Source organism: Lissotriton helveticus, chromosome 8 (genome assembly GCF_964261635.1).
Source record: "Lissotriton helveticus chromosome 8, aLisHel1.1, whole genome shotgun sequence".
Taxonomy (NCBI): Eukaryota; Metazoa; Chordata; class Amphibia; order Caudata; family Salamandridae; genus Lissotriton; species Lissotriton helveticus.
The window spans coordinates 1,421,138,916-1,421,154,233 of NC_136069.1; the positions used below are offsets into that span (position 1 = coordinate 1,421,138,916).

A 15,318-nucleotide genomic window follows, 5' to 3' on the forward strand; every position below is an offset into this window, starting at 1 on the left:
GCTGAAGCGGTGTGTTGGTTCGGAGATGCAACAAGACTGCGATACCAGGCCCGGCCTCATCATTGAGGATCCCATTGATTGGGCTTGCGATGAAAAGTCCTGAGTCAAGGATGGGGAGTGCAATCGGGGCTATGTGGTAGTTACAAAGAACTGTGAAGCTGCAATTCAGAGTCCGTCCATGAGTCTGCTGTTGAGGAGGGATGCGAGGGCACGCACTGCGGATGCATCCTGCAGTTGGGGCAATGCAGTAGTTCTGAAGAGCTGTGATGTGGGTCTTCGTGATTAGTGAAATTCATGCAGCAGTGCTGACGTGTCAGTTCTGCTCAGGTTTGATCCGCACAGCAGAGGAGATTGGTTATTGCAGCTGGTTCCTCAGAGGTTGATGAGCTTCTTAAGCCCACTTCCAATGGTTAAGGACTGTGGTGGCACCACTTGGCAGGGTTGACTCACAGATGGCGGAATCCAAGTGGAGGAGCAAGGTTGGCAAAGTGCTTGTCTCTGAGGCTTCAGATCCGGAGGCTAGAGAACTAGCCCTTGGAGTTACTCTGAGTTCTGGGTTCAAGAGATGTCGGTACAATCCTTCTCACCCAGGCACGAGGGCAGTAGGTAGCAGGTTAGCACTACAAAGCAGCAGCACAGCAAAGCAATAGTCAACAGAATGGCAGTCCTTCCGCAGCACAGCAGTGCTTCTTCCAAGCAGAGTATCTACAGGTCCAGAAGTATACTGAAGTGGTGGTGTCTTAGGTCCATTATTTATACCCAGGGTGCCTTTGAAGTGGGGGGGGAGCTTCTAGAGGTTTCCCTTTGCGGTACCCAGACATCCTACCTTCCCTGTCCTGGTTTCAGACTTGCTGCAAGGGATATGCAGTCCTTTGTGTGTAGGCAGGATACTGCCTATTTAAATGTAAGTGGGTCTGGGCCCAGCTCTACCCTCCTAGCTTGCCAGTGATGGTTCATCAATACACACCTAAGCTACCTACTTTGTGTGGCTGTCTAAAAGAAATACACAAAGTTCAACTGCTTTAACACCCAGTCATGTGACCAAGGTAACAAAACATGTAGTTGTAAAGTGCACATTTATCCATAAGGGCATCTTGACCCTGAATATAAGATGTTTATTGTACAGGCAATAAATGGCTAAAGCAGGAGAATGCCAACTTTCTAAAAGTGGCATTTTCTGAATTACAAATTAAAATCCGACAGTTAGGATTTTAAATTGGGATTCCAGAGGTACTAGACATGAACTGAAACCTATTCCCATTCATTAATTATATTCATAAAACGCAGTAAGTTTACTCCAATGTTATCGTATGGGAGAGGTAGACCTTGCAGTACTGAAAAACAAAGTTAAGAATTTTCCACCACCAGGGACATGTAAAACTTAGAACTACATGTCCTATGTTTTAAATATGCTGTACCCTTCCTTCTGAGCTGTGCAGGGCTTACACTGTTGGTGATATATATATGTATTAAAAAAGAAGATTTGGGCCATTCCAGGGGGTTATCCTACCGGGTCAACATGGCATTTAAAACTGCACAAACAGGCTCTTCAATGGTACATCTGAGATGTGTTACTTAATTGGGTGGCATAATCACTGTTGCAGGCCCAGTAGTAGCATTTAATTTACAGGCTGGGCACATTTAGTGCCACTTTACTAGCAACTTATAATTAAATTAAACTTGTTAATTGGGTACAAGCCAATATTATCATGTTTTGAGGAGTGAGCCCATGCACTTTAGCACTCGTTAGCAGTGGTAAACCGCTCAGAGTCCAAAGGCCAGCAAAATCGAAGTAAAACAAATGATTGAGGAAGGCAAAATGTTGGGGGGAAGACTACCATAAGGCTTACAAGTCTAACAAATTGGTACGAGTCTCTGATTAAAGAAACTAGTCAATAGGCTCAGATAGAGGTACCAGTTTATTAGCAGTGGTAGAGGGTTATGCTCCAGAAACAAAAAAGTTGAAAAAGAGACCAAAGTGGTTGTTTATACTTTTACTTTCTAAAAATGAAGTTACAAAACATTTTCATAAATACACTTAGAAAGACCGAGCTGATTCAGGCTTCCAGGAATAACCTGAAAGTGTTGAATGTTTTCCAGGCAGTTAAAATTCTTCTCCAAAAGTGTACATTGCTCAATGCAAATCCCAAAGTGCTCTATTAGTGGTAGTGTCGGCGAGCAGCCTTAGACCTAACAAACAGGCGTGTAAAACCTTTATTGCACATACATGATCAAGAAAAGACACACGACTCAAGAAGGAGATTTAGACCAATTTTATAAAATTATACTTTGTTTGTACTTCATTTTAAGACTCAGGACTTCGCAATAAGATAGGTATGTCTTTAATTAAAAATACTTTTCACTTTCAAAAAGCAACACATAGAAACTTTTTCACACTGTCCTGTGTTATTCTATGCGGAAACAATATTGCGGTTAACGAGGTGAGTATGAAAGTTACAATTTCAGTCTCCGGAGCCAAAAGTCAGCAAATTTCCAGGGGTCAAGTAGGTACCAAAACTGTTCCACCAGCGGCACAGGGGCAGCTGGGTGCAGAAGTCAAAATAAGAGTTCAATGCTATCGTTTCCAATGGATACCAGAATTGGAATCACACTGCAGGTAAGTAAATCAGTTGGAGGGGCCAAGCTTTGGGGTTAGCACAAGCAAAGGGGCACAAAGCAGCACCAAATATACACCATCAGCGATACAGGGGCGTCCGGGTGATAATTTGACATCGGACGCCCAATGCTTTTCCTGATGGCAATGAGGCTGCAGGCTTGGAACCAGAGGTTGCAGAAGGAAGACCAATGACAGAAGAAGAATGTTGGGATGTAGGGGGTCATTGGGCACAGCTCATCAAGGCCTGGGGCTTCGGGTGCAGGGTTGCCTTTGACATTGGAATCTTCTTACTGGAGCCGGTCACGAGGAGCCTCTGGATTCACACTGCAGGTGCTGTCATGAACGGGGAGAGAGGTCAGCGAACACTGGACATTTGGTCAGTATCGCCACAGAGACTACAATGCTCAGGTGAGCTACTCAGACTCTGGCGGTGGGTGTCAGGTGCAGAGTGGGCTGGCATCATTGATCCGCCTTGATCCGGAGTCTCTGGATTTGGTTTCGTCTGGACAGGCCCGCTGTCCTCAGGAAATTGGAGTCTTTATTGAAGGCAACAGTCCTCCCAGGTGTTTTGGCGGTTGAGCTCCTAGACAGGTCGCAGGTTTCGTTGAAGCTGGAAACAGGCGGCTGGGCTGGGGCCAAGGTTGATGTCGTCTTCTGACTTCTGATGCAGGGTGTCTTCTTATTTCTTAGTTCACAGCAGATCTGGGGCCCAATTCTGGGGGGGGCACCTAAGTACTACATTTAGGGGGCATTGTAGGGGAGTAGCAGGTAGGGCAAATGGGCACCCTCCTGAAGTGACGTGACTACACCCTCTATTTTGCCACTCTCCTGTAGGAGGGGGCATAGACCTAGCCCTGTTTGGAGGGGTCCACCCATCCTCAACTGGGTGGGGACTGAAAAGTGTTCTTTACTTCACTTCCCCCACCTTATGGGTGGGTTTGGCAGAGGTTGGCACACCTACAATATTTAATTTTCCTGCCAGGTTTCTCACCCAAAGTGGGGGTATAAACCAGGGGATCCCATCTGCTGCTGCAGGGGGTCACATTACAAGGGTGGCAGGCCTTTGAAGCTTCCCTCTTCAAGTACTTGCACATTCTGGGGGAGGAGGCATGACACCTCTGCCCAGGATGTAAATTGTTTCTCGTTTCACAGAGCAGGGGTTGTCCACCAAGGGGTCCAGAAACATGCCTTATTGTGGATGGTTACCAACAGCTGGTCAAAGACCACACCATGGTTGGTAGGGATTCAAGGGCCAGCTCTGAAGTGGCCTCTGGGTACATGGTGCAATAAATTCCACAATGGCATCAGTGGGGATTTATTGAAAGGTGTAGTTTGGTACCAAACACTCCCATATTTAGTAAATCCGTCATGGGGCAGTGGAACTGGAGTTCTTAAGTTCCCAGTCCATGTACTCTCCATTGCTTCACTGGCACATTCAATATTGTGAAATGGTGTCCAATATTGGAGAGGCATGTCTGCTCAGACAGATATGCCCTCACCTGTAGTATAGTGTACCCTGCCTTAGAGCTGTGAGCCCTGCTAGCTGGTTGACATGCCTATGCTGCCAGGCAGTTGACAAGGCACCCATTTCGAAGTTGTCGTTTTCTCTCTCACAGGGGCAAACAGGCTTCAAGGGCAGTGGCATGGTCCCAGTGAGGTGGGTCCAAGGGACCCTCTTCGGCTCTCAGGCCCTATATTCCCTGGGTACCAGTTACTAGGGACTTGCAGGGGAGAGATGTACCAACTGGGGTATAGTTTTAGGAAAGGAGCAGTGCATAGGGTGCCTGATTGGCAGGGACTCTGTGCACTACATTTGAAATCAAATTAAATGTAGGCAAAAGGTGGAAGCTTACCACGGAAAATAGGCCCTTTCTCACAGCCTCGATCAGAACAACAACCTGCCACTGTTACGACTTTCACTCTTCAGGAACTGTGGAGTTGTTTTGAGTCCCACTCAGCAGCTTTGGTGGTCTCGTATCGTCAGGTATGAACGGCTAAGTAAGTGCAACCCCAGGCACTTCTCCGAGGGCTGTTGTATGAAGACTCTCTTTAAGTGCTTCTGGTAACCAGACAACTGTTTTCTTGCATCTAGAATACTATGCATGTAGCACTTCCGTGAGTTTGCTTACACCTGGTTTATCTCTCCCTCACAGCACTTGTAATCGCAGCATTATCTTGCACTTGGCTTTCGATTTGTTTTTTAGACACCAGGTTGATTTCAACTTGGCAGCACTTTGAATCTCAGCATAATCACTACATAATATTTATAGCTGTATGTTGCATAGTAGCACAGTACCTATATGTTTGGCCTGACTAACAGGTTCTCCACCAAATAGTTTTCAACTGTTTCACAGTGTCTGGAACTGCTCTTTGACTCCACATGCATTCCCATCGATTCTGTACTTCAACAACAGCATTCACAGTGGCTGGAACTGCTCTGTGACTCCACATGCATTCCCAATGATTCTGTACTTCAACAACGGCACACATAGCCCTTACAAGCAGTTTGCCTGGACCACAGCAAACTCTTTGAGAAAGCATTGTCAATCTTGTGATTACGGATCCCCTATCTCGTCACTATTTGTAGCATCTTCCCATCCGTGATACCCGCCAACAACCACACCACACACGGAATTTGGTGTGACATGTTTTTATTTGTCTGCATATAACTGTGAGCTCAACATTATAAAGCAGCCTTCACTGCGATACACTCTATTTATTACATCATAGCGCTACTGCAATCAATAGCAGCCAAAAGTGTTCTGTCATTGTTAACTCGCAAGATACTACAGCAGGTATGACATATATAGTAGCCAAGAGTGAATAATTTACTTTGATTGGCTCCTTTTGGCTGACCTTTGAATCATTCAGGGCTACTTGCAAGGTGGGCAGGCTGCAGTTAATAAAGTCTTTACTTTCTCAGTCAGAAATTGCAACACTATTGTAATGAAGGGTTAACTCAGTGGTTCCCAAACTTTTTTGACCCACGGCTCCCTTGACCCATAGGCCATTGCCCGTTGCTCATCACTGTTACTTTTTTTTGGATGGTGGGGGGGATGTATGTCCTGCCTTGTGAGTACTTGCATTTTTCTCACTGAAAATTATTGGGATGAAGCTGATGAAGATATTATAATCATACACGCAGGGCGTTTTGTATTACTAAAGCGGCGCCTCTAACAAAATATTCCTATAGACAGTGTTTAAGATCTAGTTGTTCTTGATAGGGCAGTACGCACCCCATGGCTGAAGACTAATAAAGAAACTTCTCATAGCATAGGTGTATGGAGTAGTGTGGCTCACTGGTTAGAGGCGGCAGACTCGAGAGCAGAAGTCGGCCCCAGACCAGGGTTCAATTCCCGATGCGGCAGGGTCGTGGACCTTGGTCAGCGGACTCGATAATTCTCGCTTCGGTGCTTACTCTATTCAGGGGTTCCACTCGGCAACTCTGGGCATTAGCTTGCCTAATCTCCACAACAGCCCCACCCATTCTGGGGATGCCTGGCTCCACCTTGGGGACTCCCAGCAAGGGACCATCCCACAGGGAAAGCTGGGACGCGTTCCCCAGAGTTCCCCAGAGTTATACAGCATAAGAGACCTATGGACGGGTAGCAGTGCGCTTTACAAGCTCAAAAATGTTTACATTTACAACATTTACATTTTCGAGTCGATTGCTAGGGATGATGCACAAAAAGCAAAACGGTGAAATTGGGAGGCAGCCCTGTCCCAGACATTGGAAATGTACCCTAATAGTAGCCTGACAGGTCAGTTCCTAAACCATAGGTGTCTCCCAAGCTTTGACCCTTTTAGGGATAGAATGCTTCCTTTTCAGGCCAAATGTTTATGTATTCAGTTTAGAGTGGGCTTTTACCCTTGAGAATCCACAACTCAGTATGGTCCAATGTCCCTTCCCCCATAAAATGTTGTCCTAACTGTTCTGACACTGATGAAACTGAGGCCCGTGTTATGCTCTTTTGTCCTTTATATAGGTTTGCACGGAAGAAGTGGCTTTTAGAAGTATGTAAAATTGTGGGTTTCAGACACTATTGGGAGGCCTTGAGACTCTTCAAGAGAGATACCTGTGATCAACTAGCCTTTGCGGTATATCGGTATCTGCATTGCGCGTGGAAATTAAGAAAGAAGGCTATAGTGAAAACCTAACCACAATAGCTATTTTCCAGAGAATAATTCATATAGGACTTCTTGTGTCTGCCTTTTCCTTTATACCCAGGATATTGTCTGATGCTTATTTTTATTTTTACTTGTATGATCTGCTTTTTAGATTTTTACATGCATGTTTGTTTTATATCTATATTAATCATTATATCCTTTTATATTGTGTGTCTTACAAGAGATTATACCGTTTCATTTACATGATAAATATGGCCACGATCAATTGCATTTATAACAATGATTCACTAGCTGGTATCACCTCCTTTTTAAGCTGGTTTTATCTGAATTTCTTTATGTGTATTAACTTTGTATGTATGATGACCGCTGTAATTTTTTTATTTATGCAAATTGTTATGGCTCGGTGCCGAAATAAAAGATATCTATCCATTCCTAGTTACACTTCTTTGCCCATGCCTTTTTTAGAATACCCTCTCAAAATTTTTTATCCCACTTACAGTGCTAGATAGCACCCCAATGCATGTAAGGACCATTGCCAACGTGTTTCTGCACTTGAAGAATATTTGCATGTACTTCCATTTCTACCCATGTCATACGTGCCAACACACCTGTCTTAGAAACGTGACTCACGATGTTTTAAACCACATGCATCTTTATTTTTGCCCTCTCCTACCTAAAATTGACCCCAAATCAATGCAAGTAAAATAAATTCCTCCGATTTTTCTTTAAACGTCCCTCTTTCTTGCTACCAAATGTTGGCATTATGCCATATTTGGTGTTTTAGCTTCCCTGTGCTAAATGAGAGAGCAGGCCTATCTGAAAAAGAGTGTCTACTGAAAGAAAAGTGTACTGGAAGTACCTATGATTCAAGTATAAATGTCAATACTTAATAATACTTAGGGGCCGATTCTGATCTGGGTCAGAAAGCTCTCCGACCGAGCCGGATCCAGAGTGTTTTCCGACCGAGCCAGACTCGGTTCGGTCGGACTCCCATAGAAGTCAATGGGAGCCGGTCGTACGACACTTACATGGGCTCCCATTGACTGAATGGGTACGTCTCGCACAGGGGTGCCCCCTACAGTGGGTACGCGTCAGTGCCATCTGTACCGTACATCCTGTGTTGGAGAGACCCTTGGGTCTCCACCTGTGACCAAGTAGTAAGGCTGTGGGTGACGGGGGGTCCGACGCGGACCCCCAAAGGCAGCTTCCTGGACGTTTTGCGAGCCAGAAACTTTGGCTTGATCCGGCTGTGTAACTCGTGCATCGTACTGGCTCGGTCAGAATTCGCCTCCATTGCATGGCACGGTTTGCTTACGGACGAGGCGTATGGAGCGGTTCGGAACCGGAAACGATTCGGTCAGCGATTTTGCATTTCTCGCATAGTACTTGCTCGCTCGTCAGCTGTATGAGTTGGGCGGAGAACACTCGTACGGCTCGTACTTTTTACAGCCTGATCGCGTTCGGGGACATTCCGAGCGAGATCGGAATCGCCCCCTTAGTGTGTTTAATAGACAGGACAAATGTACTTTCTTGATAATTTGCTTTGGTGTGAAATGCATTGGAAAAAAACAAAACTATTAACAAGTCTAACAAAATAAATCAGGAATCTTCCACTTACTTTGGGATTGTTGGAATGTGGTGATCCAGTGAAATATGGAGGTCATCTCCCTCGACATGCCATCAATTATGCACTATGTTTACAGCTTTAGGCATGCCACTTACAAATCATCGACATCATGCATTTAAGTCTAATTAGTTTAACTGATGCCAACAACCCCTTCAACATCAAATTCATTAAAGTGCTTGGGGCGCCGCTCCCCTGGCTAGGTTTGACTCTCACCAGGGGACCACAGCACACAGTTTGGGAAACTGGGTTAACTGAATGGATTCATGGGAACAATGTTTTATCTGGCCTTGAAACCTCTTTATTTTCTCTCTTTAGTCATGCACAGGAGTCATGCATGAGGTATTTAATGCTGTAGGATAATATGTACTTATTCTAACGTTCTTTAGATCAATTGAGAATACTTGAGTCTTAAAAGATCAGTCTGCTCTTTTACCTGGCAGGGTGGCACTGAGTTCTTCTATGATATTAAAATCTGGAATATGCAGAGTTCCAAAAAGACTCCAGAATTGCAGGAAATCCAGGGAAATAGAACCTGTTTGCTCTTTTTTGAGCTTTCCAACTTTGCAATTCCTTCTGCTGCTTTCTATTGAGGTGTAATTTTCTTGAGCATGATTTATAATTAGACATGACACCTTGCAGAGACATATTCCTTTAATGAATGCTAGGTAATATTTATTTTATGATGCAAAATCATGTGTTAGGTAATGACATGGGTCTAATCAGCAATGTATGCATATTTGCAACAGGGTGCAATGTCTTCCCTGTTTCTTCATTGCTTGCTGACTTGATTTGCACCTTTACGTATTGAACAAGAAACAGACTAATTCTCAGAATTCAGAAATAGGAACACATCTAATCAGGTCTTATAATGCCTTAAAGTCTATGGAACTCTATCCCTGTACACATCATACTAGATCCACATTTATTGACTTTTTGTAAGTGACTAAAAATCTCTTCAAAGTTTATCTCACTGACTAATTTCTTAACCTGTTCTCGCTATACTCTCACCTCTTTTGTAATATATTCTGTGTTACCTTTTAATATGTTATTGGTAAAGGCCCTCCACCACTCATGTGGCTAGGTCTGCACTAGAGAATTCTAAAAATAAATACAAAAACAAACAAACATCCATATGTATGGAGCTCAACATAACCAAAAATGAAACAATATAAAATTGGCTCAATGGCATGACATTTGATGGCTTGGAACCCCAACTTTCACTGAATCCCAAGTCATTTGGATTCACTCTGGACAACAACCTCACCCTCAAAGGACACATTGCCAAACAAAACAAAGAAATCGTCTTACCAGCTCTATCTTCTAAAGAAAGTAAAACTGGTTCTTCTAGAAATCAGCTTCAGAACTGGTTTTCAAGCCTTCAAGCTCACACATAGGGATGGTGGTAGCACTCTGCTCTATGGCCTCCCAGTCTTCAGAGTGGCACCATTTAATGGTATCATTCATCCCACAGTATGTCTCATCCAGTGGCTGAAGACAAATGATCACATCATCCCCATTCAGATGGTACTACATACATGTTACGCTGGATGCCATCTTGTGCTCCCTGATGTACACAGGGGGATTTCTAGCAGCAAGTACCTCACTAGGACGCGTTCTGATCACAACCTGGTGCTGGTACATTTACAATGGTACCACGTATGTCCCAAAATCCCCACTTGGTGCTTACACCCTGAGGCTTTAGAAGACCAAGCTTTCCCTGCACCTATTGAGTCAGGGATTACTCTAACTATTTCCACGATAATGGTGGCACCGTCACATCCTCTCTAGTGGAGTAGGATGCCTGTAAAGCAGCTATTAGAGGGAGATGCATATCAGAGATGATGGTGGCTCGGAAAGCGATCCTTCAGAACATAGAGAAGGATGACCGCCGACTGCGAGCCCTCGAAAAAGAATGGAGATGCCCTGCTTGGGAAACATCCTTAACAACGCGGTCAGTACACCGCAATGCTGTTACATCGCGGTCATTACAACGACCGCATGTAACAACGCTATGCCATTACAACGACTTGCGCTAGATGGCGTGCTAACATTAAAAATGGTGTAGTTTACTATCCCAACACCTTTCCTACTGATAAGTGGACTGGAGTTGGAATAGTAAATTACACTTTTTAAATGTTAGCACACCACCTAGCGCAAGTCGATGTAAAGACTTGCGTTGTAAAGGCATAGAGTGGTAAAATGCAGTCGTTGTAACGACTGCGATGTAACAGTACGCGTAGTAATAACACGCGTTGTTACATCATACAACCGCCCTGCTTCTGCGAAGCCGGCCGGGCAATGTGAATGAACACACACTGGAGAGTGACAACGATTGCAAGGGACGCAGTGCGAGGGAGGTGAAAGCTGCGGGAATTGCGGAGAGGCCTCCCCCGGGAAGCACAGTGGAGGCAATAATCATCTGTGTCTGACTTCAAGATGGCAGCGGATTAGGACGACCAGTGCGGCCCATGTCAAAGGAGATTCATATTTACAGATTTACATATTTTTAATACATGTTGTGGATTTCTAATAGAAAAGCCTACAATTCAGTTACTGGGCAGTGATGAATGGAGACATTTTCTGTTTACTTTTTGAAATCCGTAGAAGACAAGGGATGGCCGTCATCAGCTTCAAAATGGCGGGTGCACTGATTGTGGCAACTCCAGCCTAGGAGTACTTATATTGCCTTTACCGAGAGGCTGCTGCTTATGAGGGAAGTCATTCACACCCCTCTGCTCAACGCACACCTTGTTTTTTGGTCCACTTCTTGTCACTTACATACACGATGTTCAGCACTGTGGTACTGCCTGTCCCTGCCTGACTCTAAAATAGCGGCGGTTAATTTACCCTATTGTGTCGCGTCTGATCTTTTCTTGCCGTAATATGTGCTATGTGTAAGGCGGTGCACCGACTTACCAGCGCTCTGCGATCGAGGCCCCTGCTCTGTTATAATTGTAACTTCGAGTACCACAATCTACAACTGCCCAGTGACTCATCTATGATCTGTGCTGGCAAACGCAACCGATTACAACCCAGTGCAGACTGATCACAAGTTGGCGCCTAGCACATGTGGTGTTCAGTTCTTACCTGTGCGGTAGTCCCTCACAGTTCTGGCTTCATCATGCTAGTGGGATCCCAGACAGCCAAATCAGTGATTCACCTGATGCCTGTGTGTCTAATTGCCTCCTGTGTAATTAATGCCTTGCAGTCGGGAAGATCTGCAGACTTTGAAACAGTTCCTTCCACCACTCCTCTCGCCACTCCGGACTGGGGGCGAGCTGGAGGATGAGGCGGACGACGCTTCCCAGTAACTCCGTGACCGGTGCTCTCGACGGAACTTTGACGATGCCCGCTGGGCGGATACCATAAGTGTTTGTACTTACCATGGTGCCCGAGCAACCTTGGCCGATACCCGGTGGAGCTGTCCTTTGAGCAGCCGCGGTCAGCAGTAGGAGTTCCTGCAGGGTGGTGACATGGGGAGGGGGAGGGGCAGGGTGGGGGTAGTAATGTATGGATTACGGAGTTTAACAGGTAAGTAAAAAAATTTATAAATAAAATGAATTTTGTTGTGCGCACTGCATCGCATTTGGTGATGCAGTGCGAGCAACGAAATTTGTTTTATTTATTTATATGTTTACTTAACTGTTAAACTCCGTAATCCATACATTACTACCCCCTGCTCCTCCCCCCTCCCCACATCACCGCCCTGCAGGAACTCCTACTGCCGACCACGGATGCCTTTGAGGCTATAGAGGAGTTTTGCCCAAAAAACTCGCATTTATAACCAGACCCAGGGTCAGTGCTATGTTGAAAACATAGCGTTAGATAGCCAAATGTGTATAACTGAAGAAACACACTTGTAGCATTTCCGAAATAAAAATGTAAGTTGACATTCTGTTTAATCTGATGGGTGGCAGTGTTGTATTTCTCTGTAAAATATTTTTTGTTCTGTCGTGCACCTGCTGAGATTGCAGTAGGGTGCCCTTCGCATACTGCCTAAAGCTGTCAGGCATGCTGACTTCCTCAGTGCAATCCGGGGTGCACGTTTACATCAACTATTTATAAAACACCGGCCACCACTGGAATGCTGGGTCTTTAACCCCTCCCATGCTCATGACGAGCTGAGCTTGTCATGAGCCACGGCACTCCGGTGCTCATGACGAGCTCAGCTCGTCATGGCCCGTGGAACGCTCAGGTGTGGGGAGAATTCCCCTGCTGTGCTGAACGTTCCACGGGAGCCAATGCACCTGTGACGAGCTCAGCTCATCATGAGCACAGGAGTGCCGTGCCTCATGACGAGCTGAGGTCGTCATGAGCATGCGGGCGCTGTGTGCGCCCCCCTCCACCCCAGCACAGCGGGGGAATAACGCCCGCAGCGAAGGAGTTAACAAATGACAGCAATTACATACAGTTAGGAGTGAAAAGATTTTCCTTACTGTCCGTCATATTTTGTACACCAGTTTTGGCATACCTCGTCAATGCAAACATCACCAGTTGCAGTAGGGATACACTGCATCTTGTGTAAAGGCAGTGAGGACAAAGGGCTTCATTTACAGGAGGCCTGCGCTGCTGGAGAGCCACTTTTGATGTCTCTGGTGGTGAAGCCCTCTCAGTCATATTTATGAGGCGACACAAGACACCCTACATGGCTTTGAATCTCCTCATAGATCTAGAGTAAGGCGAAGCAGAGCAAAGTGCTGAATTTTCTTACTCTGCATCAAGGAAACGTTCTATGGGTGTTGGGGTGGGTGTTCTCACGCAACTCCAATGGTTTTTGACGATACCCCAGATTTACAAAATCATGTAAACCTGGGGCAGCACCAAAACCTTACACCTCCCGGGAGCAGGTGTAACAAGGAGAATTTTTTTATTCCTTCTTGTTATTTCCTCTTTTCATGTGTGCTGCATTCTGCAGCACATCGAGAATTAGGAAAATGCCTCTTGTGACTGATTTTTTGTAAGAAGGTGCCTTTTCCTGCACAGAAAAAATCAAGCCAATAATGCACTCACCCTTGCATCTTGATGCAAGGGTGCCTGCTTTAGGGTTGGGCTGAAAAATGTGCACCAGCACTGGATGAGAAGACAGGAATGAACAGTATCTTCTAAATACGGTTCATTCCTACCCATTATGAATTGGTGTAGGGCAGAAGAACAAAACTATTTGTGGCAGTGCCCTACACCAATTCTATGTAAATCAGGCCCATAGTACAAACTAGCAGAGAGGGCTGGTTAGAAAATCTTTTTTTCTCATGTTGCATACAATCCAATGTTTTTAGCGAGAATGCTAATGATTATTCTCAAAGATTTTTATTTTCATGCCGTTGACGCTGTGCATTTGTCCCTCTATGTAAACCAATTAAACATTTTACAGTTTGTATGCACTATGGGGCTAATTTACAAGCCCCTTGCTCTACCCATACGTCACATTTTTCATGTTAAAAATGAGACAAAAGTGTCGCAAGGGGTTTGTAAATAAGACCCTATATGTTTGCGCCAATGTGTAGAATAAGGAAATAATGTTGTAGTAATAAAAACAAATGTAACGCATTGAAAATAAGAGAATGTTTTATTTTTACAGTACAGCCGCAGATCATACAGCTTAAAAACGAAACTGCAGTTGAGAGTAGCCACACTACTCTGACTTGCCAAGCAGAGGGAGAACCAGTTCCAGAAATTACTTGGAAAAGGGCCAGCGACGGAATGATTTTTTCAGACGGTGATAAGGTAATGCAATATTTATTCACAGGCACTTTTAAATATTTGAGCGAACCAAACAGTTTTCCGTTAAGCAGGTTTATAAAAGTGTTGATAGTTTGTAAGTACTGATAGCATTTACTTACTAATGTAAGATATAAAAATTGGTAACTTGCTTGAAAGAATGAGCTAAGCTACAACTAGGGCCATATTATCAAGCAATGGCGATACATTATCGCCGCTTTTATCAGCAGGAAACTGACGCTAAAGTGGCGATAATGGGCTTGCTAATATGCCCTTGTGAATTCCCATAGAAGCCCAGGTTCTGGTGATAACCTCGACTTCTATGGGAATTCACAAGGGCGTATGATCAAGCCCATTATCGCCGCTTTAGCAGCAGTTTCCTGCTGATAAAAGCGACGATATTGTATCGACCTTGCTTGATAATATGGCCCCTAGTTCCTTTGAGGATAAACAAGACCAAGTGGAGCAGTGGAAAGTAATTTGTGCCGGTGTTTGCCAGGCCCTGGGCACTGACAGTTTTTAAACCCAGGCACTTGTTTATGCATGCACACTACATGTTGGCCTTCTCAGTCTATTTTTGAGCAGAGAACTTTAGAACTAATTTGTGCAAATCAATATATTTGAAAAAAATATTTGAGCTAGCACTGCCAAGCCAACGATACACCGTGGAGGAACCTGGAATTGTCCAAACTATCACACCTGTTTCAGTGTGGCAGTTATTTGAGAATGCTGCCACTGATGTCCGGCAGCGGGTGCCGGAGCCCTGGGTGGTACCAACAGAAGTGGAAGACATTGGGCACTAACACACATATTTACAAAGTCAGCACTGATTCTTTCTAATCAAAGCTGGTATGATTAAAAAATTAAAAAAGTGTATAATAATAAATAAAGGTATGAGAAGACCCAGCATAAAGAAATTACCACAAAGTAGATGAAGAATTTTCAGCTTCTTTTCATTATGTTTTCCTCACATTTATGTCCTCTCTAAAGGTATTCGAAGTAGGGGAATAATAGGCAAAAACAAGCCCCCGAACACACATAACTGTGTTTTGAAACGCAATAAACACATTTATACTAACATATCTTCGAATAAATAATAGTAACATGGTAATCTTCGATTCAATGAACACTGCCAGAGGCAATATGAAAATGTTGCTCATTTACATAAATTTGAAGGTTTCACGAGTAACAAAAATCATAGTGCCCACACCGCCAGCGCTCGCTCCGC

General features: G+C 44.5%; 1 protein-coding gene across 1 annotated transcript in view; it reads left to right on the forward strand.

Moving 5' to 3' along the window:
* The window catches only part of NCAM2 (neural cell adhesion molecule 2), an 808,853-nt gene that overhangs the window by 242,937 nt on the left and 550,598 nt on the right, over positions 1-15,318 (forward strand). Inside the window, exon 6 of the mRNA XM_078658362.1 lies at positions 13,951-14,096. Coding sequence (XP_078514488.1) covers positions 13,951-14,096 — 146 coding nt within the window. The remainder of the gene's footprint in view (positions 1-13,950; positions 14,097-15,318) is intronic.